Source organism: Convolutriloba macropyga, chromosome 11 (assembly GCF_964194025.1).
Source record: "Convolutriloba macropyga chromosome 11, txConMacr16.3, whole genome shotgun sequence".
NCBI classification, from domain to species: Eukaryota; Metazoa; Xenacoelomorpha; order Acoela; family Convolutidae; genus Convolutriloba; species Convolutriloba macropyga.
Genome location: NC_134478.1, coordinates 28,193,472 through 28,218,879, shown reverse-complemented (window position 1 = coordinate 28,218,879; position 25,408 = coordinate 28,193,472). Strand labels below are relative to the sequence as shown.

The 25,408-nt window shown below is 35.5% G+C and overlaps 1 protein-coding gene across 1 annotated transcript; it reads right to left on the bottom strand.

Moving 5' to 3' along the window:
• Positions 1–325: 325 nt before the first annotated feature.
• Positions 326–24,397, bottom strand: LOC142349886 (uncharacterized). The gene is made up of 5 exons (XM_075401724.1): positions 23,800–24,397; positions 17,323–17,394; positions 12,473–12,586; positions 2,010–2,259; positions 326–1,450 (listed from the first exon to the last, which is right to left on the bottom strand). Exons 1-5 carry the CDS (start codon positions 24,104–24,106, stop codon positions 844–846), a joined length of 1,350 nt encoding a protein of 449 aa, XP_075257839.1. The 5' UTR covers positions 24,107–24,397; the 3' UTR covers positions 326–843.
• Between the last annotated feature and the right edge of the window lie 1,011 nt (positions 24,398–25,408).

Here is a 25,408-nt window from a genome sequence, read left to right as displayed (position 1 = left end):
ATCAGAAAGCTTTGTGGTTTTAAAATGGTATTTGTATATATTTAATATCTCTTCGCGCAGAAGTAAATCGTACAATTCCGTGTAAAGAGAAAGAGGCAATAATTCGAATTCCTTTAATCTTTCTTTATACTTGAGATTTGCCCTGAGAATTGTACTTGAGAGTCTTATGTAGAAAACCTAACGACGAGCAATACTGCCGATTAAGATTACTGCAGTAACTGTTTTAACATCGCACCTCGCTTGAAGGGAAAAACTACCCAACACTTTTTTCCAAACATTGAAGTTTTCTGGTAAGTTGCATAATGTGAAAATGTGATCAAAACTGTTGGTTCTGAAATTTTGAATTATGATTAGTTTAAATGAAGCCATATAATTATTGCACTTGAAGAAATAAACTTCTGAAAAATATAATTAAATTGATCTATAAAACATTACAAACGATTTAAAAACGTTTAATGCACTTAAGGTTTATGCTGTCACAATAAAACGTTATAGAAACAAGATGAATATTTCAGAATAAGAATTTTTGTGTTGTGTTCATTTATTCAAGCCTTAGAGGCAGAGTTAGAACTCTGAAATATTGTTTGGGTTCAGGATGCTTGAGAGATTCTCTGTAAAAAGCGGGCTCTTTAATTGTTTGTAAAGTTTTTTTTTGCAAGGGTTTATTTATCTTAGTTTGCTATGGTCTCTCTGCTAATATTCGTTACAATTTTAACTAGTGTCCGACTTTCAAAACTGTGAAATGTCAAAAGAAGTCCTAATGATGTGCATGGATAGAGAATAATGTCTCATAAGTAGCAAATGGCAGCAAACAAATTGCCTAACTTCGAGAAAAAAAAGTTTCTAAACTTCATTATATCCGGTGTCAGCTTCAATTTCCCAGAAATCGGTGCTGTCAGTTTTGTAAATTGGTGCAGGTGCGGGTGACTCATGTTTCCCTTTCGCTCTAACGGGAACTGGGGAGTTATTTTCCTTCCTTTTAACCCCTGTGCCTTCCTCAGCGATATTTTCCAGGCTAGACTTCCCACCATTGGCGGCTGGGGGTTTTGATTCGACTGATTTTTCCTTTTTGGATATTAATTTTTCCTCTTCCTCTTCCCCTTCGTTTTCGTCCTCTGACTGGGAAGATTTACCTTTAGACATGGCATAGGAAAACAAAATGATGTTCAAAATGATCAAAAGAATAATTCCCAGAACCAGGAAACTTAGATGTATTGCAATTTTGCCATGCATATCGGGACATGGTTTATCATCATCGCCATCCGCTTTTTCCAGAGTGCCAGTATCTTCTCGGCGCTTTCGGTACTTGACTTGGGTGTTCTTTGCGACTTGAGGTGAAATGTCGAAGTTTTTCTGCATGAGAGATATTGATCCGACAAAAGACTGCTTTGTGTGGTCATAGAGATTGAGAGTTTGAGTGGTTGGGTAGTACGCTTGATGATTGCTCGTGCTAAAACGATCATATCACATTAAACAGCATCCGCTTGAGGCTGCCCAAAACTATATAAAAATTACCCCCAGGTCGAAGCCTCGACTTATGGAAAGACCTATAAAGTCTTGTGGGGGGGGGGGGGGGGGGGGGGGGGTAAAAAGCCTTTAATTACTTTGCCGGGGACCCAGTTAAAGTCGAGATTAATTCTCTTCATAAGTCCAGTCAAATTCTTCTCATATACAAAAATGAGTGAACCTAAAAGTTCCTCCAACTCCTGGGTTTGATCTCGCCACCTTCTGCAAACGTATATAGTGGTTTACAAATTGCGCTACATGTCCTTACCTTTCACGAAGTTAAAAACAAAACTGCTACGCGGTTGCGAGCATTACTCCAGGACACGTTTTTTTTCTAGCCAAATTTGAGGACGGTCTTTTAATAATTCCAGGTCTAGACTAGGACTCATACTGTTTCAGTTTTCGCAGTTAAGTAAAAGTCAAAATTCGTAATTGAGTTATGGAAACAACGCAACAAGTCAAAGACACATAAGTAAATTGTTTATGTTGTTTTCAGCCCTAACCTCAATGATTCTAAAACAGCGACCACAAATTGCGAAAACTCCCCGGCATCAGACAAACCAGAGTCTTGGCCAACCACAGAGACATACAAGTTGGATGTTACTTTTGAGCATATATTGTTAAGGCTTTTTGTATCCAAGGCAGACATCGGCAGAACCACGGCAAGTTTGTTCAATGATCCGGATGGGATGGAGCCAGAGTATTTGTCTCCTGAGATGAAGTTCGCTATCACTGTTACATCAGACCCAATTTCTAAAACAGTCCACTGAAATAATGCTAAATTTTCTCAATAATAAGAATAGTAGAAATAGTTAAGCAAGACATGGGGCATGTACCTATGTAAAAAAGATTACGTATAGCCTATTTTCATCCAATTTCCAAAGATGTACCTAAAAGGAAAGCGAGAAAAATAGACCTGTCAACTTATCTTAATTACCCTAGGGGGAATGCATCCAGTTGTGACAATTGGTTTTCCGCTCCAATGCCCTTCAGCTAGTCTTATCTACTTATTAAAAATCTAATTGCAGAATCATCATTTATAAACAATTCACTGAATCAAAAACAATGCTCTTTATCAATGTTTTTTGATTAAAAAGGTAGATCATTAGTTGTTAACTCTTTTTTTTCCAATTTTTTTACGTTTCTCAGTTTTGAAAAAAATTAGGTTTAAAAAAGAGTTTTTTGAATTTTTGTTCAATTAATTTTTCGGTAAATGTTTTGGTGGTTTCAGTTTCAGAAATCAGAAGTTTTGAAAAATCCGTAAGATAATGCTATATCAATACTATATAGACTGGTTTTTTTAGAAGAGTTTTCAAAGAACCTAATGTCCTCTAGAATAACATATCGTCAACTTTCCTTTCTCGAGACAAAAATGTTCGAATGATAAATTACAGCGTTTTTAACACCAATTGCATCGAAGATTCTACAGCAGAGAAAAAACAAATACTTTTTACGTAGGTTCAGTTTCTGAAACCTCAAACTAAATATTTTTTGCAAATGCATGCTATAGTACAACTTTAAGAGATATTTTTCAAAACAGAATTCAATGGCAACAATTTTACGACAAAGAAGAGATGCTTAGTTTAGTTTTTCCATTGTTTTAGTTCCTCAAACCTGAAACCGCGAAATACGTTTTTCGAGAATCGTATGTTATAGTACCTGTTTTACACGTCTTTTGAACAAAATTAATGGTGGCCTTTAAATGGCGGCGTTTTAAAGGTTTAAATGTGGCCTTTTAGCACAAAATGGTTGCCTTTTTCAAAATTTAGGTTTCTGTTTTTTCCGAAACCTGAAACCTTTTTAGTTTCTGAAACCTGAAACCACCAAAGTATTCTTTGGTATTGTATGAAGAAGTACTTTTTATAGGGGAATTATTAACGTAATGTGCAATGGTCAGAACTTTGAATTCAAAAAACATGGAAACTTTACCCTTTTCTAAAGTGTCAGTTTCTGAAATATGGAACGACAAAATATTTTTTTTGAAATTGTGGTTTACAGTACAAATTTGTAGAGTTACTTTTAAAGTAGAATCAAATGGTCATTTTTTCAAAGTCATATAAAGAGATTTTTTTCATAGAACCAAATTTTCATTTGCCAGGCTGTTAAACTAAATTTGACCGAAGTTTAATAAACGGTGAGAAAAAAAGTTGTCTCGTAGTGCACATGACAACATATACAAGCTTTCTTTTAAAAAACCGGGAACTACGTTGGACCACATGATAGCAAAAAAAGTTACAAACAATTCATATCATCAATTTTGGGGTGAAAACGGGGACGTTATGCCAAGACTGCGTTTCCAATTACTATGTTAATATTGAAAAAAGTAAATTGTCATTCGTACAAAAAAGCACAAAAAAACTTCTCACCAAAATTTTTTTTCGCATTCAACTTATCCTTTTTTGCTGCTCTCTGAAATGAACAAATGCTCATTAATTTTTTTGGACTTTTGCAATCACCAAAGGAAGACACTATTTTTGTTGAAACAACGTGAGTTTGGATTTCACATAAACTTAACTATGCATTGTTTTTTTTATAGCATTTTAATCATTGGTTCTTCTAAAAGTCCAACCAGACAACCATATTTTAATCGCTAAAATATACAGCCGTACTTCAATTAGTTTTTGTTTTGTCCCTGAAACAACCAAACTATTGTCAGCGAACCAACTACGAACTACTACCAACAAAAAGTTAACCCTAAATCTCAAAAACCAAAAAGAGCCAGTCTTTGAATACTTTAACTTTCAATTAATCCTATCGAGTTTTTCACTAGAAAAAAATAAAAAAATATAAATCAAAATTACTATCTAAAAACTTCTTTCTCTAAACTATCTAAAACTTTTTTTGGCTATCAGCGAAGCTTTTCCGACTAAAAGAGCTGAAGGAGGAAGACCTAAACTGAACCTAAAATTATTTTAAAAAAAAAGATGTCTAGAAACAATCCCAAATTACTAGCTCATCGGAGATGAAATTATTTTTCTTTCATCCTCTTCCAACCCCTTTATCAACTTCTAGGTTCCCAAACTTTTTCTTATAAAAGGATATTGGCAATTAAAAGAGCCAGTATAAAAGCTCTTTTCTATAAATAGAAAAAGGAACGTTTTTTATCGCACCCATACCTCAGTAACAAGCTTTGTTCAGAACAACAGCCGATCCCTAGAAGAATCTTATTTAGATTTATTTAGAAAAATAAAACAAACAGAAGTAAGAGTTATTATGCAAACCATCGAGTTGATCAGCTTAAGTGTCTTAAAAATTGGTTTATGGTTTAGACCCTCTCATATGTTAGCACTGCTTTAAACTGGTAGCCCGGAATTAACGAATGGCAATAATTCAACTATGTTGTGAAACTGAAGCACTAAAATTCTTCAGTTGCAGAATTTCTTCATAATATTTACTTAGAAGAAATATCAGAATTACAAAAGTTCTCAGGATGGGGGTGAAATTCGACCTTTCTACGCAGTCTATCAGAACTACATACGGTTTGGAAAATCTGACCAGGAATCCATCCAGATTCTCCACGGTCTGATCAGCGAGCGCTACCCAAGGTCTGGAAAATTTAATCAAATTCCCACCCGCAGTCTGGATAGTCGCCTTAAAGCGTGGTCAAGAGTCTTGATAGTTTTGTGGTATGATCTAAATAGTCTGAACAGAGCCCTTAGCAGAGTATGCACAGTCTGACCAAAAACCAATCCAGATTGTGGAACTCTTGCTCAATACCAGGATACAAACGTCGAAATCTGTTTTTTAACGGGCACTTTCCTATTTCACTTGATGAACATCCCGACTTAACTTGATTTTACATGCGTCCCAAATCAAAAATCATCCACATACAAAGACATTGATGATTAAAAGTGCCAGTTGGGGTACCCCCAGTGCAGGTCATACGTTGGTCTGGCACCAACAGTGCGCGATACAAGTTGGTCTGATCAGAACCGATTTCGGTCCGGATGGTCTGGTACCCCCTGTGCGCGACGCAAGTCAGTTTCATTACAGCTGTCTTGGGTTGCACACCTCATCCTGGGCTTTTTCGCCATTAACATGAAGATAATTTGGGAACAAAAACGGAACAAAAACGATCTTAATTGAGAACTGTTAGCATCAGAAAATTACAACTTGCAATTTTAGAAATTCTTCAAAATTGCGACAATATAATGCAAATACTTAATTTTTCTCCAGCGCAAAATAACCATTGAGAAAGACAGAGTAAAACTATTGAATTATTCTAATTGTTAACTTTCGTTTTTGTTCTTGCATGATTCTAAGTGCGTTTGATATTCTCATCAAAAATCTTTAATCTTTTATCAATTCTCAGAGTGTAATTTTCTTCTTGATTTCAAATGTGAGAAGGAAAACAGTTAATCAGTTCAATAACTCGATGTCGTGTAGACAGATTCCTGGAAATTTTGATTACTCGAGAAAGTAAACTTTTTCAAACTAACAAACAGAAAAATAGTTCATTTAAACTTCGCAAAATAATGAATTTCTTGTACACATTTTCGAATTGTTTGCGATTTGTTTTGAGTTTACAGGTAATATCTAGGTAGGGTATCCTAGGTAAATTGAACGTTTTTTTACATTCAGGTTTGTCTACCTGCAAATTTGGTTACTTGCAATTGTTGCTGGTAAATTTGCCTGAAAATTTTCTAGAGTGAGGATTAAAACAGTTATGTAATTTTCGGAGAAGTCCTGAATGGAATGAATAGCAAGCATTGGATATGAATAGGCGACAAAAAGGGTTTGCAGAAATGAAAGTATTCTCAAAATTCAATGGTCATTGGATTGTTGGCGATTAGCTTCCATCGACACAACCTTTGATCTTAACGACCAATAGAAGATCAAGCAGAGAGAATGTCCTTTGTTAACCAACTCGTTATCGAATTGAGCTATACTTTGTTACCCAGCTCGTAATCGAATTGAGCTATCCTTTGTTACCCAGCTCGTTATCGAATTGAGCTATCCTTTGTTACCCAGCTCGTTATCGAATTGAGCTATCCTTTGTTACCCAGCTCGTTATCGAATTGAGCTATCCTTTGTTACCCAGCTCGTTATTGAATTGAGCTATCCTTTGTTACCCAGCTCGTTATCGAATTGAGCTATCCTTTGTTACCCAGCTCGTTATCGAATTGAGCTATCCTTTGTTACCCAGCTCGTTATCGAATTGAGCTATCCTTTGTTACCCAGCTCGTTATCGAATTGAGCTATCCTTTGTTACCCAGCTCGTTATTGAATTGAGCTATCCTTTGTTACCCAGCTCGTTATCGAATTGAGCTATCCTTTGTTACCCAGCTCGTTATCGAATTGAGCTATCCTTTGTTACTCAGCTCGTTATCGAATTGAGCTATGCTATGTACAATACAATTTATGTACAACCAGAGGTGAAAGAAGTTATATACACAGTAAAAAGAGTTTGAGTTTATAAAATTGAGTTTGAAAAGTTCTTGTTAAAAGTGAGTGTTCTATCTAACTGTAATAAAAGACTTCCTCTGCCTCGGATGCACTCAGCCATTTCAAGTACCGTGGAGGACATCTGCTGGCTGAACTTGATGTTTAAAAATTATAATGTATCGTTTTCATGGCTAGCCTTGTGGAAAATGTGTTCAAGATTGAGACAATTTCTTCAGGTAAGTATGATGAAACAAAAAAAAAATAAAATAAAATTGAATGGTAAAATCTTAAAAGTTCAAAGGGCGTGGGTAGGACTCGAACCCACTCGTGTTGAAGCTCTGTTTCTTCTTGGTGATAGTTCACTGCACTTAGTTGACTTATAAGGCTGTAAGTTTTTCGTTTTAACGTTTTGTTCTTTCAATGTTCAATTCGTCGCAAAGTTAAAATAGAGCTCGGCAAATTGATTTGGAAGGTTTCGAACCGAAGCGCCCAGTTCTGATTTTGTATTAGTGGACCACGCTAAGTGTCATGTACAATACACAAAAATTCTGATTTTCTTTCAAATATTTTAACTCTCAGTCTGATGAAATTGTGGCTGGGGCTTAGATCGCTGGTTATGTTTTTCGATGATCCTGCTTTGATGTTGAGAACGATTAAGGAGATAACAGAAACGGTTAAGATTAATAAAGAGAGGGAGAAATATAATGAGTAAAAGCGTTGTTTCTGACTTGAAAAAGCCTTGAACTAAAAATGAAAAAAACTAAAAAATTGTTAAATAAAAGTGCTACGCTAACCTAAACCATAAAACCACTGAAACCAAACCACGCGCAGCACAATAGCGATTGGTTTTGTTTGTTTTTGATCTGACAGATGTTTTGTTTTAAACTCAGTGCAGTGTTGAAGAAAATAGTAAAATAAAAGGAGAACAGTATTGAAAAGCATACAAAGAAGGCGCAACAGTTGTCCATTAATTACGCATAAAGACATTAATGAAAGCTGCGATCTGTTCAACCCGAATTGACTAGGCGAGCGAGTGGCTGAACAGATAGAGAGAAAGTAATGAGATGGACAATGATTGCGATTGACAATGAGGTAACAGCGATTGACAATGACTGAGTTGTACTTGGCTCCGAATTGACAAGGCGAGCCGCTGGTCAAATACTCTTATCACGTCTGATTATTATGTTGCTTTTCAAATAGTGTTTTTTTAAGATAGATGAAAGAAAAAAAATAATATAAATGTTGGAGGTAACTGAGCTTGACTCGAACCGCGGATGAGAGAGAAAAAGAAGTTTGTTCTTCCGTTAATTTTTCCACTACTGCGCCAATTTCCTCCTCTTCAAGAAGTTAGAATTTTGTTGCAATTTGAGGGATGGAACAAAAGTCTCACGAAAATAAATATAAAGTTGCTGGAGTTGGATTCGAACCGTAGTTGTGTGTACTTTATTCAACCATTTTTGTGCTCTTCGCAACTGTGCGATTCGATAAAGATTTTTGTTTATTTGGCTGCCTGTGTTTCCTTTGCAATGTCCGCCTCTCTTTTTTACAGTTTGTTGTTGCGCTTGGATTTTTCCGCGTTTCCTTATTTTTCGTTTTTGTGCTTTCAGTTCTTGCTTTTCTTCTGTCGTTGAGACCATTTCTGTTGTTTGCAAGACTATGATCATTGATATTGAGTTTCGGGGAATGAACTGGGATTGATCCTCATTTTGTATAGTTGATCACTATTCTAGGCAGTCATTTTAGCCACTACTATATGGTGTATGCGGCTAGAAGAATTAGTATCGGAGAAGGTCAAGAGTGCTTTTGCAAGAGTTGAGCGGGCACAGTCGTTTCTTATTTATCAGCTCTAATACAGAGAGTATGTTTTATTTTACTGCCCTTTGAATATACCCGATGGCCAATTTATTTTGAATTACCCTGACTGACTGCATGTTTGCCTCTTCGTGGAGTTTTTGTACCTGGTACCATCTTGGTTTTCGAAGACACATTCAAAGAGCCCGGTTTTGCACGCTTTGTATTTTTTTAACAACGGAATGTGAATGATCCAGCCAGCAGGCATTTGAGTACAAAAAACAGGTCGGATCCAAGATTTGTAAACAAAATCAGACTTTCTTCATTAACGTTTAGAGTACTAAGCTTCCAGAGTTGAAATAGCCTTCTGTTCGCTCTTTGTACTAGATCTTTGCAATGTTCACTCCACTTGAGGTGTGGAGTGAGAGTGATACCAAGGATTTTTATCGATGTTGTCTTCTGAATTAATACTCCTTTTATGTGGAGTTCAAGAGAAAATTCTTTCTTTGAGAGGTTTTTAAAAATCAGGTAATTAGTTTTATTTGGGTTTATTTTAATTTTCAGTGAGTCACACCAATCAATTAGGCTGTTCAGCAATGATTGTGGAGGTTTTGAATTAGTTTGGGGGAGCGCGAACTATAGTAACGTCCAAAGTTGTCAGCGAACTGTGAGATTTGGGCTTTTATTTGAGGCAAACGACTAACATATATGAGAAAGAGGATTGGAGCAAATACGCTCCCTTGAGGTACTCCAGCTCTCAGGCTGAAACTATCACTGACAGTGGACAAAAACCTTCCTTTGCGATAAAAACGAATTTATCCACCTTATGATTGAATTATTTAGCCCAATCGAACTTAATTTGTGAACGAGTCCTAGGCGCCATACAGCATCGAACGCTTGTTGGACATACAGGCAGACAAAGCCAACTATTTCAGACCACTGGAAGATTTCACTGACGTGTTGAGTGAGTTTAATGAGGTTGTCTGTCGTGCAGCGGTATTTCCTTTAAGCGCTCTGAGTCTCGCCGAATGTATTTTGATTTTCACAATGTTCCATAACATTGTTTTTTACAACAGTTTCACATATTTTGGCTACACAATTTGTAAGACTAATGGGTTAGTAGTTTTCGGCCTTCGACCGGTCTTTGCCCTGCTTTGGTATCATTTTAATTTGGGATTCTTTTCAGTTAACTGGAACAAACGAGTTATTATTGGAGCTAGATATGAGGATACAGGCAAAGGTTTTAACATTCTTAGGCAACTCTTTAAGGAATTTGTAGCAAATTTTATCCGGCCCAGGGCATGTTTCTCCTAACTCTTTTAAGATTTCATCGAACTCCTTTTTTGTAACCACAATGGCAAGCTGTTCAAAATCTACCTTTGTATTTATTATTGCTTTGGTTTCATTTTCAACATTGTCGCAGAGTTCAGAAATTATTGATTATTCTGTTTCATGATTTTTCATTGTGTCTTTTAGCAGCTGTTTGAACATCTCACTATTCTTTCCGTCTGTGACTGCCCTGCAATCTTTGTTGAATAGGTTTGGGTATTCTGCAGTTTTTTGTTTGGGCTCGTTTTCATTTGTTTGTTCTTTTATTACTTTCCAGAAGCCTGTTTTACCCTTATCACAAGCACTTTCCAAGTCCTTTGTTTATTTTCTTTCATCTGACCGCCTCATGGAACGTTTAATTTCTTTCTGTAGGTAATTTATCTCCATTCTTAAAGAAACAAAAAATGATCGCCAACTGCAGTTTTGAGCTCTCTTTGCCTTCTTTTCTTCAGTTTTATTAATTTTTGTGTCTCAATACTGTAGGGGAACTCGTTCTTGTTGATGCAGGAGTTTTCGAGAGATTTCTGTACTATTTCAACTAAGCTATTGCTGAACTGATTTAATTCATCCTTTTTTGGCTACTTCGCAGGCCAGAGATTTGATGATCTGTATAATTTTAGCGCGTTTTCTCTAAATTTTCTGCAGTTGATATTTGATTTTAGCTGAAAGAATTTGCCATATTTTAGGTTCATTGTGGTAATTGTAATTTTGATACTTGAAAATTGTTAAAATGCCTAAGGAGTGAATTATCGCAAAAGAGCAGTTCTAACATATTTTTGCATTTTTCATCAGATGACTGATATGTGTGATATCCGTTGTTCAGCAGTTTAAAAGTGCCCTCGTCAATAACATTTAGAAGCTTTTCTCCATTTTCAGAATCATAGGAGCAGTTTAGTTCTTGGTGGGGAGCATTGAAATCGCCGCATACGAAGACATTTTTCAATTTTCCTGAAAATATTTTCTTGGTCGACAGCGACTTTCCAGGGGAATTGTGAACAGTTATTAGCCAAAACTCTCCAAAAAGGGGCAACCTAAGGCAAAGCTTCAGTGTTTCAAGCGTTCGATCATTGCTATCGGTTTCTTTTTCTACTGTTTCTGTTCGCTTGATAACAAGGCTTTTCTTTGTCACCCAGCTCGTTATCGAATTGAACTGTCCTTTGTTATCCAGCTCGTTATCGAAATGAGCTATCTTTTGTTACCCAGCTCGTGTTGGCAGCAAAGTTTTTTAAAACAATAAAAAATGAAAAAATGAAGAAAAAATATTTATTAAAAAAAAGAGACTACTAATGCTACTAAGGTCGGTGTTGGGTAAAAGTCTGACGGCGAATGCTCTCATTTTTTCTCACAACATTCACCTTAATTGTTACCTAGTTTTATTTAAAAAGTGAATTGACAGAAAAATGTGCAGATTTATCAGTAAAACTTAGTACAAATAGCAACTTGTAGCAGCGAATGTTTCTTTGTTGATTTTTTCACCTCAACACATTCACTTCTATGCTATCTTTTTTTCTATATTTTCTGCCTTGAAAATGTTTAGTGAATTTAACGATGAAATCTTGTAATTCGTTGATAAAATAACGCAATTCCTACATGTTTTTAATTTTGTTCATTGCAAATCTTACAAGTAACTTTCGCAAATTTAAGTGGTGACACCACGACTCGGGAAAACCAGCTAGAAGACATTTTCAATACAACGTCTTCAAAAACCGATCTGGGCGAAAACTTAAGCGACCTATTTTCACTTTTTTGCTGTATTCTAAATAAATTCGGCTATTGAGCATCCTGTCTCACTTGATTTTCATATTTTGAAGGTATTGGTTTATATCTGCAGAATGAATTTCAATTCAGTTGAACTATTGAGTGAAGTTACTCGGAAAGAAAAAAAGCAATAAAATTCCGGAACTTAAAATAAAAAAAATTTCATTGACTAATCAAAAATATAGAAACGCTTCCTGTTACTTCACTATTACTAGTTAGAATCATTGAGACAAACACGTTTGTGAAGTTCGAATTCAAACAAAAACAAAACTACTTTGAAAAGGCTGCACATGAGCAGAAAAAGTTGGTCATATCGAAAAATTTTCACCCCTACTTTTCTCGCTCTCTCTCTCTCTCTCAAAAATGCGACAAGAAGCAAAATCACTCTCTCTTCTCACTGCGATTGAGCAATTTGACCTAAGCACTTTGTTTTTTGCTCGTATTACTTTCTGTTTTAATTACACTCCAACATCATTACCCCCACCAATATTCCTCTTCGACTCGTAAAAAGACAGCGCGCAATACGGTAAAAGTTATTTGAATTGCATAAAGAATAGCGGCTACATAATTGATTTTAAAAAGCTGACGGCGACTATTAATAAAATGGCTATTTTTGTTCTATATTTGGGCTAAAGTGGTAAGTCGTGGTCGTATCTATAATGTGACATATATAGTTAACATTTTTGAATGTCTCAAAGCATACCGTTTGAGACAAATTTGGCTAGACTGTCAGTTGATAATAGATCCTTCGCAGCAACAACAACAGTTTGTGAGGAAGATAAATGAACTGATGAAGTTGTGATATCTGCTGCCAACACTGAAACCAAATGAAAAGATTGAACACACTAAATAAAGTTAAGGTAATTTTACCTTAAAAACATCCTAACACACCTTAACTGGTAAGGTAGATTTGCATTTCCTTAACTCCCCTTAACTAACCCTAACTTTACCTGAACTCAAGTTAACTGAAAGGTATTCCTGAAAGCCTCTCTCGGTCTCTGGTTTGAACGCAGGGAACAACTTCAGTGAAGTGAAGTGCAATTAAGTGATTCCAAAATTCCAAAATTTGTGTGATGAAAAATGTAATTAGACGAATATGTAATTAAAGTACTAGTTGTCTATAGGTTGACAGAGCTGCCCGATGGTTGGGGATGAAGATTCTCACGTATCAAGATTGATAATAGTCTTTACTAGCTAATATTAGATCTCCATCAAGATAATTTTATCATTGGAAGAAGGTAAACAGGTTGCAGATACAAAAACAAAGGACTAAATTTACGTAAGATAATGCATGGATCTCAATGAGTTAAGCGAGATTGTCAATTTGTGACAATAACTGATTCTGTATGAAGATTGTTTACAATAAAAATCTTGTTTTACGATAGATTTTTATCAGATATCGCCATACACTGTTTGCAAAGGAGTTGAGAGCCACATGATTTAAGATTTGCTATAGTGTTTTCTAGCTAATATCACGTCAACATGGAGTTAAAATTCTCATAGCTACGTTGCCAGGTGCCATAGCAAACCAATACTGATTCATCATATTCCAATAGTGAAACGTTGAATCAGTACTGAATCTTAGTGTCCCAAAGGTAAAGTTACCTTGCATTGTGAGCAGACCAAACGCAGAATCAGTCCTTTTAACGAAACTATCATGGACTAAATGAACGTAGTTTTATTCAAGGATCATAATAAAATCATGAAAAACTTGGAATTTTCGAAAATGAGGCGACATTTTTTCATGACGCCTTCAGAGCTTAATATAGCGTTTTATATGAAATCACAGCATCTCAGCGATATCCGGACAAATCCAGCTATTCTGGTGGGATGAGGTGGGGGAGGGGGAGAGGGAAGGGCGGAGACGGTACTAACATTTCCTACCAAAAAATATTTCATAAAATGGGGAGGAGTACTAACATTTACTGCTTTTCATTATTTCACAACCGGCTTGAACGCGTTGACTGTTTTAATTAAAGTTTTCTCAATTTTTTTCATAATGTTTGTTTTTTCCTTTCATGGGGTCGCTTTTTTTGGTCAGACGGTTCTAGAATAAACAGAGCAGTCGTTATTTTCAGAATAAATGCAGAGAAGAAAATGATTGTGTCCGTAAGAAACTCAAAATTTTACTAAAAATTTTTCAATGAAATGTCTAATAAGCGGCTTGATCAGAAATCTGGTAAGAAAAATCATAAGGAAAAACTATGATTCAGTACTAAAATATCATGAGATTCATGCCCCAGAAGGCACAAAAATTGATGATGAGTCATACATCGAAATATATAGGATTATAAATATATCTGACTTTTTTGATTGCAATGAGTTACCGAAACAGCAAATCAAGCAATGAAGAGAGTGTGTCCTATATGGTTACAGTATTGAATCGTAATAACGTAAAACAGAGATACATGACAAGCTGAATGACATTTGCTGCCGCTTTACATATGATAGCAAAATCAGCCTGATGTCGCCATGAAATGCGCAGCATTGCTCCTCAAACTAAATATTTTTCAAAGTGAAAGAACTCAACATCAAGTTTTCCATACAATGTGATTCGCCTGAAAACTATTCCTTTTTATGTTTTCATTGAGAGCCAATTTATGCATTCCCTATTTTAGTACTTAGTTCTCTCCACTCATGTTACAGCCAATTTCTTTTCTTACTAGTTTAAAAATGTATAGAGGCAAAATGTAATTAAACGAATATGTAATAATGATAGCTGTTTATAGGTTGACAGTGCTGCCCAGGGTCGGGGATGAAGATTCTCACGTTTCAAGATTGACTATAGCCTTTTCTAGTTAATATTAGATCTCCATCGAGATAATTTATTCATTGGAAGGTAAGCAAGTTGCAGATAAAACTTAGCTAAACAAATGGACTAAATTCATTTATGACTGCATGGATCTCAATGTGTTAAGCAAGATTGTCAAATTTTGGCAATAAGTGATTCAAAATTAAGATATTTAACAATCAAAATCTTGTTTTATGATAGGTTCCTGATCAGATATTGCCAAACTTTGTATGCCAGTGAGTTGAGAGCCACATGATATAAAATTTGCTATTGTGTTTTCTAGCTTATATCACGTCTACATCGATTTAAAGTTCTCATAGCTACTTCGCCAAATGCCATAGCAAATCAGTACTGACTCATCATATTCCAATAGTAAGACATTAAATCGGTACTGAATCTTAGTGTCCCAAGGATAAAGTTACCTTGCATTGAGAGCACACAAAATGCAGAATCATTCCTTTTATCGAAACTATCATGGACCCAACAAAAGTAGTTATATTCAATGATCACAAAAAAAATCATGAATAATTTGGAATTTTCGAAAATGAGGCCAAATTTTTTCATGAGGCCTTTGGAGCATGATAAAGCGTTTTTTTATTTAATCACAGCCATTCAGCCAAATCCAGAACAACTCTGGCTATTCTGGGGGGGGGGGGGGGGGTTGGGTGGGGGAGGGGCAAAGGGAAGGGAGGAGACGGTACTGACATTTCTTACCATAAAATAATTCATATCAGGCTTAAATGTGAGGAGTGGTACTAAGTTTTCCCGCCAAAAATAGATTTTATCCGGTTTAAAAGGGGGGAAATTAATAACATTTACTGCTTTTAATTACTTCATATCCAGCTTAAACGCGATGATTGATTGTATTAATTAGAATTTTCTATTTTTCTTTTCCAAATTTTTTGTTTTTTCCTTTCATGGGGTTGGTTTTTTGGTCAGAGGGTTCTAACATAAACAGAGCAGTCGTTATGTTCAGAATAAATGCAGAGAAGAAAATGATTATGTTTGTAAGAAATTCAGAATTTTACTAAGAATTTTTCAATGAGATGTCTAATAAGAGACTTGATCAGAACTCTAATTAGTAGCATGATCAAAATTTTTGCATTCTCCATTTTCGTACGTAGTTTTCTCCGCTCAGGCTATAGCCAGTTTTTTTCCTACTAGTTTAAAAATGTAATAGAGGCAAAATGTATTTAGAAGAATATGTAATTATAGTAGTTGTTTATAGGTTGACAGAGCTGTCCGAGGTTGGGAAAGAAGATTCTCGTGTATCAAGATTGATTATAGTCTTTACTAGCTAAAATTAGATCTCCATCGAGATAATATTATCATTGGACGGTAAACAGGTTGCAGATACAACTTAGCACAAAAACAAGGGACTAACTTTATGTATGACAATGCATGGATCTCAATGAGTTAAGCGAGATTGTCAATTTGTGACAATAACTGATTCTATATGAAGATTGTGTACAATCAAAATCTTGTTTTATGATAGATTCTTGATCAGATATTGTCATACGTTTTATGCGAGGGACTTGGGAGCCACATGATTTAAGATTTGCTATTGCGTTTTCTAGCTAATATCACGCGTCTACATGCAGTTAAAATTCCCATAGCTACGTCCTCAAGTAGCTGCCCCTTTACATATGATAGCAAAATCATCCTGCTATCGCCATGAAATGCGCAGCATTTCTCTTCAAACTAAATGTTTTTCAAAGGGAAAAAATTCATCAGCAAGTTTTTCATACAATGTGAATCGCCTGAAAACCACTCCCTTTTATGTTTTCATTGAGATGCTTGGCTGTTGTAGTGCCTCAATTTTAGCAGTTTGTTTAAACTTCAAGCTAACTATGACTTTTGCATTGCCTTTAAAAGTTATCAACTTATGGGTGTTAATCCTTAACTTGATCTTGATGTTGTGTATGTTATTAGATGGTATGCGTTGGTAATATTAAAGTGGTCATCCAGTTCTATTGATATCCAGATTTGAATAGAGTTGTGTTGGATAAGTGCAGCCTTGTCTATGCGAGACAGAGTTGCCTATAGACTCCAACTTGTAGCCAATATGGATGAACCCATTTTGTGAAGCCTCTTTGTTTCTATGAAACCAAAAATACCTGGAATTTTTATGTCTTCATATGGCAAACCTTCACTAGATCCAATTTGGTTTCAAATTAGTTTGGGAGTTATTTATATAAGCTATATTTATATTGTTTTAAGTCATTCGGTCATTTCTTTCCTAAAATTTTTCGCTTTTGTTGCATATTTCACATGTGGCTCAAAGAGGAGACATCTAAGCTTTGTAAATAGGTGTTTGCATACGTTAGCCTCAACACATTGCTCAAATTATTGCAATTATTTGTTAACTAAATAAAAAACATTCTGAAAGATTGACAAAGACATCAACAGGGATACACTGTGTATTAAGATAGGGAACGCAAAAATTATCCCTTCAGGGGGACATTTAATGCGAGAGCTTATTTGTGCATTCCCTATTTTAGTACGAGGTTCTCGCCGTTCAGTTTATAGCCAATTTCTTTCACTGCTAGTTTTTGCATGTGAACTTGTTAAAAAAATATTCATCAATTTTCTTTTTGAATAAGTGTCCGTTGATTCTTTTTTATCAAGATCATCAGGAACAATTTCAGCTTTTGAAACCAACCATCAGACAAACTATCTTCAATTCTCATTCGAAAAAAGATCTCGGCTCACTTTTTGAGGCAAAAATGTCAATTTGCTCTTTCTTAAAGATTAGAACTTACCGTCAATAAAAGTTTGACGCCATGTCAAGTCTCTTGAGTCCGTCGGGATCAGGTACTGTATGCTGTCATCTTCTGAAACAAAATGCACCATTTCAGCGGTAACGAGTTGTTTGAGTATATTGCTCACACTTGTTCCTAATACGGCAACCAATAGAAGCGTTTCCACATCAAAACTTGAAAACGTGTCCGGATCATCACACCCCCGAACCGTTTGCTAAAAATTTTTGTAAATGCCCAAATTTAACATGAAAATCAGAGACTTGGTTGAAATTTCGGCACAAAAAAATGAGACAATTTCCACATTATGAGTACTGTTTGAAAAATTAATTTTCATGCTGCTATAAGAATAAATAATAATAATAGTAATAATAATAAAACGATAAGCTATGAAATAGAACATCAGGCAGGGAGTTTAAAGAGTAAGAGCCCAGGTTGTGGTCCAGACCAAAGTTGCCTCTGATCAGACCGTCCAAGACAAAAGCGACATCCCACCAGACTGAATTGCGACCTCTGATTAGACTATCGTTAGATCGAAGCTCCGTATGCGCTTAAAGTGCGCTCGAATACCTTTTCTGACCTGAATATTGTGCGCCCGAAAGTCACTCTCCCCTGATCAGACTGAAGTGCGCTCAAAATTTCCGATGCTCAGACTAAAGAGCGCTCTAAGTTGCCTCTTATTTGACTAAAGGGAGTTCAAAATAGTCTGATCAGAGAATGATTTTGAACATAAACAAATATCTCAATATCGCTATTATGTATATTCATTTCATGAAAATTGATGTTTTCAATCATAAATTCAACCTACGAAAGCCAATTCTAAAAGTATTGCTAATGAAAAGAAGACCCAATTGCCGAAATTTTTTTATTGATTATGCCATTAATTCGTGTTTTTAATTGAATAGATGAACTAAGACAGCTTTGATTAAAAAAGTTTTAATGTACAGCGATTTCAAGTCTTTTCGTCAGGGGACCAGCCGTTGCTATCAGCTGTACCCCTTGGTTTTGATCAACCCCGTCAGACTCTCAATGGGGTTCTGATCAGAATGATGCTGTATTGTTGACTCTTAGCAGAGAAAACATATGACAGTAGAAAAATCGGTCGACTTGGCCTCTGACGGTTTGGCCACCTCGACCTGCCTAGATATCGCATACATTTTAAAATTTGAATTTTTTGAGAAACAATTGTAAGATGTCAAAATTTGTGAATGCTTGTTGATCATACGTGCATAGAAAAGTAGTATTACCATCGGATCAATTAGAAAACTAAATCAGCGCAAATTTAACCGGAAATAGAGATACTTTACCGAAATTTCCAACTTTCGAAACTTTCAAACTAGAATTAAATATTAATTGACACTTGAAAGCGCAGAATTAACGGGGCTGACAGATGTGGCCTTCACTTGGAGCAAAATAGTGAAAGGAAGGAAAAAGGAGTTAGATGACAGCGTTTTGCTCTCAAATTTAAAAAGAATAGATATCCAAATGATTTATGTAAAAGCTACACGATTATCTTAAAACATCACACCAAAAACAATCTTGTCAAATTTTGAACACTTACCTCAAAGGCACTAGACCTTCTGTTGAAGTTTGCTCGGGTTTCAGTTTGTAAAACTTTTATTTATTTGAGTGAGGAATTGATCTATGAGGAATTGAGGAATTGATTATTTATTGAGTGAGGAGAAAATGACATCATGAATAGAGTACAATTGCGGAGTATTTGTATTCAAGGAAAAAATTACGGTTACGCTTTACAATCGAGATGAAACAATGGCAGTAATCTTTAATTGCATAGGGTGAGCACCACCAATATACACAGACCAGTCCTTACTTGCAGCTGCAATAAATTTCGGCTCTCTCCCTTTGTAGCCACTCATTAGGGCATTTACGGAATTGCGGAATATGGAGAGGGAGGTGCAGACTAAAATGGAATCATTTATTGCACTCTGTTATTTGTTTTGCACCTCCGGTATGAGTAGTGGAGGCTTATGGCGTAAAGACCTCAGAAAATGTATTTAGCTGAAAATGAAAAAGGTTTTTGCTCCTCTGCAAAATGATGTAAAAGTGGGACTGCAATAGGAGGACTAATGAGTAACTAACCCAACCCTCCGAACTTCAATTAACCCAACCCACCTAACTTCATGTTAGGTGCACCGAAAACTCCTTTTTACACGTTCTTTTACAAGTTTTTTTAGTCTTCAAAAAAGAAAATTCAAAGTTATAACCACAACAAAAACGTTTGGTTAAATATTTACATTTTTACAATCACCTCGTAAATATATGAATAGTTTGGTTTTTATACTTCAGTAGAAAAAATTTCTAAGCCTCTTAATTGTCTATCTATTGGAACACGTTCATGCAGTTTGACCTTTTCGCTGCTTAGTTTTACCTTAAATTTATTTTTAGTTTTTTCTTTTCGAATTTCATTTGGTAAATTATTCCACTTCCTAGAAAAATTTCTGATCAGTGACCTGTCACTCCATTTGGATTAGCACTTATTCTTTGGAAAAAACATGACAGTTCTGGAGTTTTTGTTCAATTCGTACTTTTCAAAAATCCTGAATGAGGAATTTTTGGTTTCTCGACTGCTCTCTTTATATTGTAAGAGATATATTGATAAGAGAAAAAAAATTTTAAGAAGACAAACTTTTTTAAAGAAAAACTCTGCTGGTAAGATTTTGTCTGTCTATAAAAAGATCTCTTGCACTGTCAAACTTTTTGCGCAGGTGGAAAAAAATGTTTCCCCCAAATTAATCGTCTTTTAACTCTCTGAAGTGACATAAATGACAACGATCCGAAAAAAATGCACTGAAATTGGGGATGGGACGAAACAAGTGATTTGAAAAGACCGGTTCTTGCTCTTAATGGTAGAAGATGTCTTACTAAGTATATTGACCTAATAGAATTTGCCATTTTTGCTAACGTTCTGTTTCGCTGTATCTCAAGATTTAGATTGTTATCAATCATTATACCTAAATAACAACAACTTTTTTATGGCTCTATGAAATTTCCATTAAATTGCAATTGTTCAATTTTTGATTCATTTTGATTCACTATTTTTTGAAAAAACCACAATTTCTGTTTTATCTCGGTTTAAAGCTAGCATATCCTGCCTCATATAACTCTCAGCATGTTCAAATACAATGTTAATTTCGCATAAGATATTTGCATCGGATTTGGAATGACAAATAATTCTTCTGTCATCTGCAAACTGTAAAACGTCCTCTTTTTTTTCATTTTTTCTGGGAAATCGTTGATATACAAATCTTTGCTAATCGCGACGCAAAAGTACTGAATATTTGTAAGAACTACGCCTAGAAAAGCAAAAATAACGAAAATATACCCTTAGAAACCGCAAAGTTATGGAAGATCTACGCTTAGATACAAAACAAATTATGTGCAACGTGATGTTACAGTCCGATTTTCAAAGAGTGGGGTTGTTATGAAAAATAAGATTCTATGGCACAGTGATAGAAGAGGCTAGTAGTAAGCAGGAGGTCAGTGGGTCGAGTCTCATAGACAGAAATCTACGCGTTGATTGCTTGTAAGATCAACTATAACTTCAATGCAAAAATCTGTAAGAGCTATGCTAAATTCAAAGCAAATATATGATAGATCTACGATTAGAAACGAAAAATTAAGTACGATAAGATGTAACTGCCGTTGACAAGTCAAAAAATTCACCGCAATGTTCTCACATAATTTTGCGTTAAATTTATTTTTTCTAAATTCAACGCATTCAACGCAAAACTTTGTAAGAAATTTGCGGTGATTTTTCTATACTTATCAATGCTAGTCTTCGCATATTTTTTTCATAATTTTAACAAATTTCTATGGCTCAGGTGGATTCACCCATAGCTCAGATTAACAGCGCGCAGTCGGTGAAGTCAGCTCTTGGAACACACCTTCCCTTAGATGCGGCTGTCAATCCTCTAACAGAAAGAAACTAGTCAGGCGCAAATAAACTAGCCATCATGACACCGGATTTATGAAATTAAGGGCTTCCCCAGCCTTATTCTACCCAGCGTTGATAACTGACAAGAAAGTTTTGGAAGTCGAAACCGACGATGAGGCCCGAAACAGAGAACAGCAAAACAAAAGAGGAAAAACTAATCAAATTGCTGAGTGGTAATTTACAGAAGTTTCACGCCACAAAACAGTTTCAAAAATCCTAGAGTACTTCTTCATTTACTACAAAAAATGAAAGTAGAACTGAAGAAAGCAACAGATTGAAAGTAGTATATCCATATTAGATAAATGATAAGAAGAAAATTTCAATAGTTCAGAGGTAATAAGATTAAAGAAAAGGAAAAACATTCAAAATTGGGTTGGAGTCTAAACAGCTGAACAACGCCATCCACAAAAAAGTACCAGGTGCAGAGCAATGACCATTTAATCAAATCAATTGGCTTATACGTTTCAGAAAGAAAAAAATTAGTTATTAGTTCTTCTTTACCAATAAAATGGACCCAATAGCCAAACGCTTTTGCATCAGCACTTACGACGACATTGCAACCAGATCATACTAGATAGTCATCAATGGTTTCATAAACGGATTCAGCGGATTAATAGATATACCTGCCACATTCCGAAAAACATTGGACAAAGCACTTCAATCAAAAAACTCCAAATTCGCCACGTACTAGTCTGTACAAAAAAGATCAGTACCATACCACGAAAGACAAAAGCTCGACTAATCACAAAATTTAATAGAATAAAATCTAACAATAAATTTGCGAAGTCGGATATCTCTTGGGTGGGCTTCAACATAATTCTAAATGGGATTACGCCCACAAAATTAAAATCAAAGGCAATCAGTCCTAAACTCTTGGAAGTCCTAAAGCAGTAAAAAAACAATTCAGATAAATTATGGGCAGCATCCATCATCTAATTAGAGTGATACCAGTTTTGGCAGCTATCTGGGCGCCACTACGTTCACTTATGTCAAAAACAGATACTAAATCGAAAAACAAGTTAAATTGAACGGAAAACACACCACCGCATTCTGGGCATCTTTGACAAAAACGTTGTCCAAACTACATGCTGCTATAAGAACAAACCAGTGCTGAAAAAATGAAACCTGGATTGAGAAATGGAACGCTGTAAATTGATTAAAAATTTAGGGAATGCAATGAAAACCTTGAAAAGATATAAGAATTGCGCTTTCTATTGTTGAATGCAGTGAAAAAAAATCATCGCTAAGAAAAGCAAAATTTTCAAAATTTCATCGCTAAAATTTCCGAATATTTTCAACGCTGAAAATATTGCAAAAAATGTAAGAATAACACGGTGAAAGCGTTTAGAAAAATTTTTAAGAATAGCTGGGATTACAGCGGTCAAAAAAGTCCTCTGTAGAGGTTAAAAAAAGTCAATGCTAAATACAGCCACCTGTCAAGGTTTCACAGCTAAATTAGCGCAATTTTTTATCGAGTCGATTTTTTAACGAAAATACGTTATAATTTGAGGTGAAGGTGTTGAAACTATTGCAACTATTATTAAATTTTTTAGCAACCAGCAGACTGCGATGGAAGACTTTTAACTTTTAAATGAATTTTTAAAATAACTTTATTGATTCACGAAAAGGAATTCTATTACAGCCTGTGTATCAAATGAGATAGAAACTTAAATAATATGTTTGTTGTCTTTGTTTGCATTACCCCCCCCCCCCCTCCAGAGAAAGTTTTTTGCCCTTTGTGCAGGAATCGCTTCAACAAATTCAACACAAAGTACTACTTTATCGCGTTCAAGTCTCAAACAGTCAGAATTTTCGGCAGTGCTTATCTACTTTCAATCCTGTCAAGTTATTCAAATCAAACCCAATTTGACATATCAGTAAAATTGTGTCAAATCTGAGACAGAGGATGTCTGGAACCTGGATTGACGTTGCCAAAACCAGTCTGCGTGCTGGTCCAGGTAAGATTTATAGAAAAAGAGTAAAAACGTTCGGGTAAAAATGTGAAAAAATATTGCCGAAAGCCGCGTTAGTAAAAGAAAAATTATTGTTGATTTGACAGCTCAGTGAATGAAGGTGATGTTCATTTAGCAGAAATTTGTCAAAAAAAATAGAATTGCCATGAATAGCGGTTTCCCGCAAAGCACTAGCATCTTCTAGCGGTGAATTCGTTGCAAGCGGTGAATTTGCAAGATTTGCGTGTTGTAAGATTTGCGGTGAATTTGGGGGTGAGCTTTGTATGATTTGCAATTCCTTGTGGTGAGTTTCTTTTCATCGCTTTCTTCTGGTATTGGTGAATTTTTAAACCGCTACCAGAATGCCCTGAACACAATTCACCGCTAACATTTGCGATCTTACAAAAATTCTTTGTAAGATGAAAATTTTACGGTGAAAATTTTAACGGTGAAAATTTTTGGCTATTAACCGCTATTCACCGAATTTTGTTCATTATTTTTTCGACAAAACCTCAACCTGGGAAGAACTGTAATTTTAGTCCTGCGGGAAAATTATATAGCTAGCACACCCACCTTGCTCCAACGCATAAATGCACGTCGTTCTCGTTTTAGTATCTTTGGAAGTTGAACTGCAAACTGCTTCCAGTTCCTGTGTCAATTCTGGTTTGTCTACAATTTTAGTAAGTGTCCCATTGGAAAAAAGAACTCCGAAAAGTTTGACATTTGAAGATGCTGAGGTGTGAGTTGAATCTTGGCTAAATACAGTTACAAAAAGTAAGCTGGAAACAAGCGCTGATTTGTACATATTCGTCATTTGTATTCTAGGGAGTAACAAGCTCACAACAAATTCCGATCCATTTTCACGTTGAGCAGAACGCATTTTGAAGCTACTGAGATTTCCGCTTTTCAAAACTAACTGGAGGGAATATTGTCCTGCTCGAGTTTTCCCAAACTCCAACCAAAATGTCACACTAGACTAATCCTAAGCTAACTGTTCAAAACTCAATTCTGTGCAATACTTTTAGCTTCCATGAGCACGTAAATACCGGGGAAAAATTAGGAATAGGCGGCCAAAGTAGTTAAACTTATTCCACAAAAAGTTTGGGAACTAAGTAACCGAGAAATGGGGGAACTATTGCATACTAGCAAAGTAAAAGTAAAGTTCTGCTTAAAACAATCAACCATGAAAAAATAAAGTCAAACTGGAGTCATAAGAAGACCACCACGCACAAGGCATTGAAAAAAGCAAAAGCTTTTAAAGTAGATTGAAAGTTTTGCTAGAGATATTGAATATAGAATAGATTTAGGTTGTTCCCCGTTATTCCACTTTCACATAACACGGTACCATTTTCACTTCGAATTGTATTATATGCCTACATACCGTAGCTATAGGTGGTAGAGAGCGCTTCAAAACACAAAACGTGAACAATTCCTATAAGTTGAAGTGGTTCACGATAAGAAGTGACCTTTTCCTTCCAAGTTTTACCACGTAAATTTGCCAAAACTTGCAGACGCAAACAGAGAAAAGTTCGAACGTTTAGCTAGAAGTTTTCATGTTAACCTTGTTCTATTATAAATGGAAACAAGACAAACCGCTCAGAGGGAAAATACACTCAAATGTAAGAATTGATTGGAAGTATTTAGAATAACAGTAATTTTGAGCTGTTATGCAATACGAATAACAGAGCATTGTTTAGTACACGTTGGGAAACAAAGCGACATTAGAGTTGCACACTTTCAACAGAAAATTATTTCAATGGTTATCTCCCCAAAACCACAATTTGACGCTTAAAATTCAAGTCTGTAACAAAACACAGCGTGTTTTGTGAAAAAGAAATATATTCAATCGATGGCGCAAATTTGTTCTATATCGATTGAACAATAATCAAAATAAATTACTTTCAAAAAGGGAAGCATTACAGTAACTTCAAGAAAACAATGGCCCACATGCTTCATACCATATACTAAGACACTGAAGTTAACAAGGAGGCGCCTTAATGTGCGTTCGTATATGATGTGCCGACCTGCGCTCATCTACATTCTTGACTTTAACTGACTTTTGACTCACATTTTTGACAAAGAGATAATCAAAAATAGATGTTTAAGTTTTAATCAAAAATCGTTACACAACAAAACTAATAATTGAATTAAATAATGCCATGCCTCATTACAACGAGGTCTG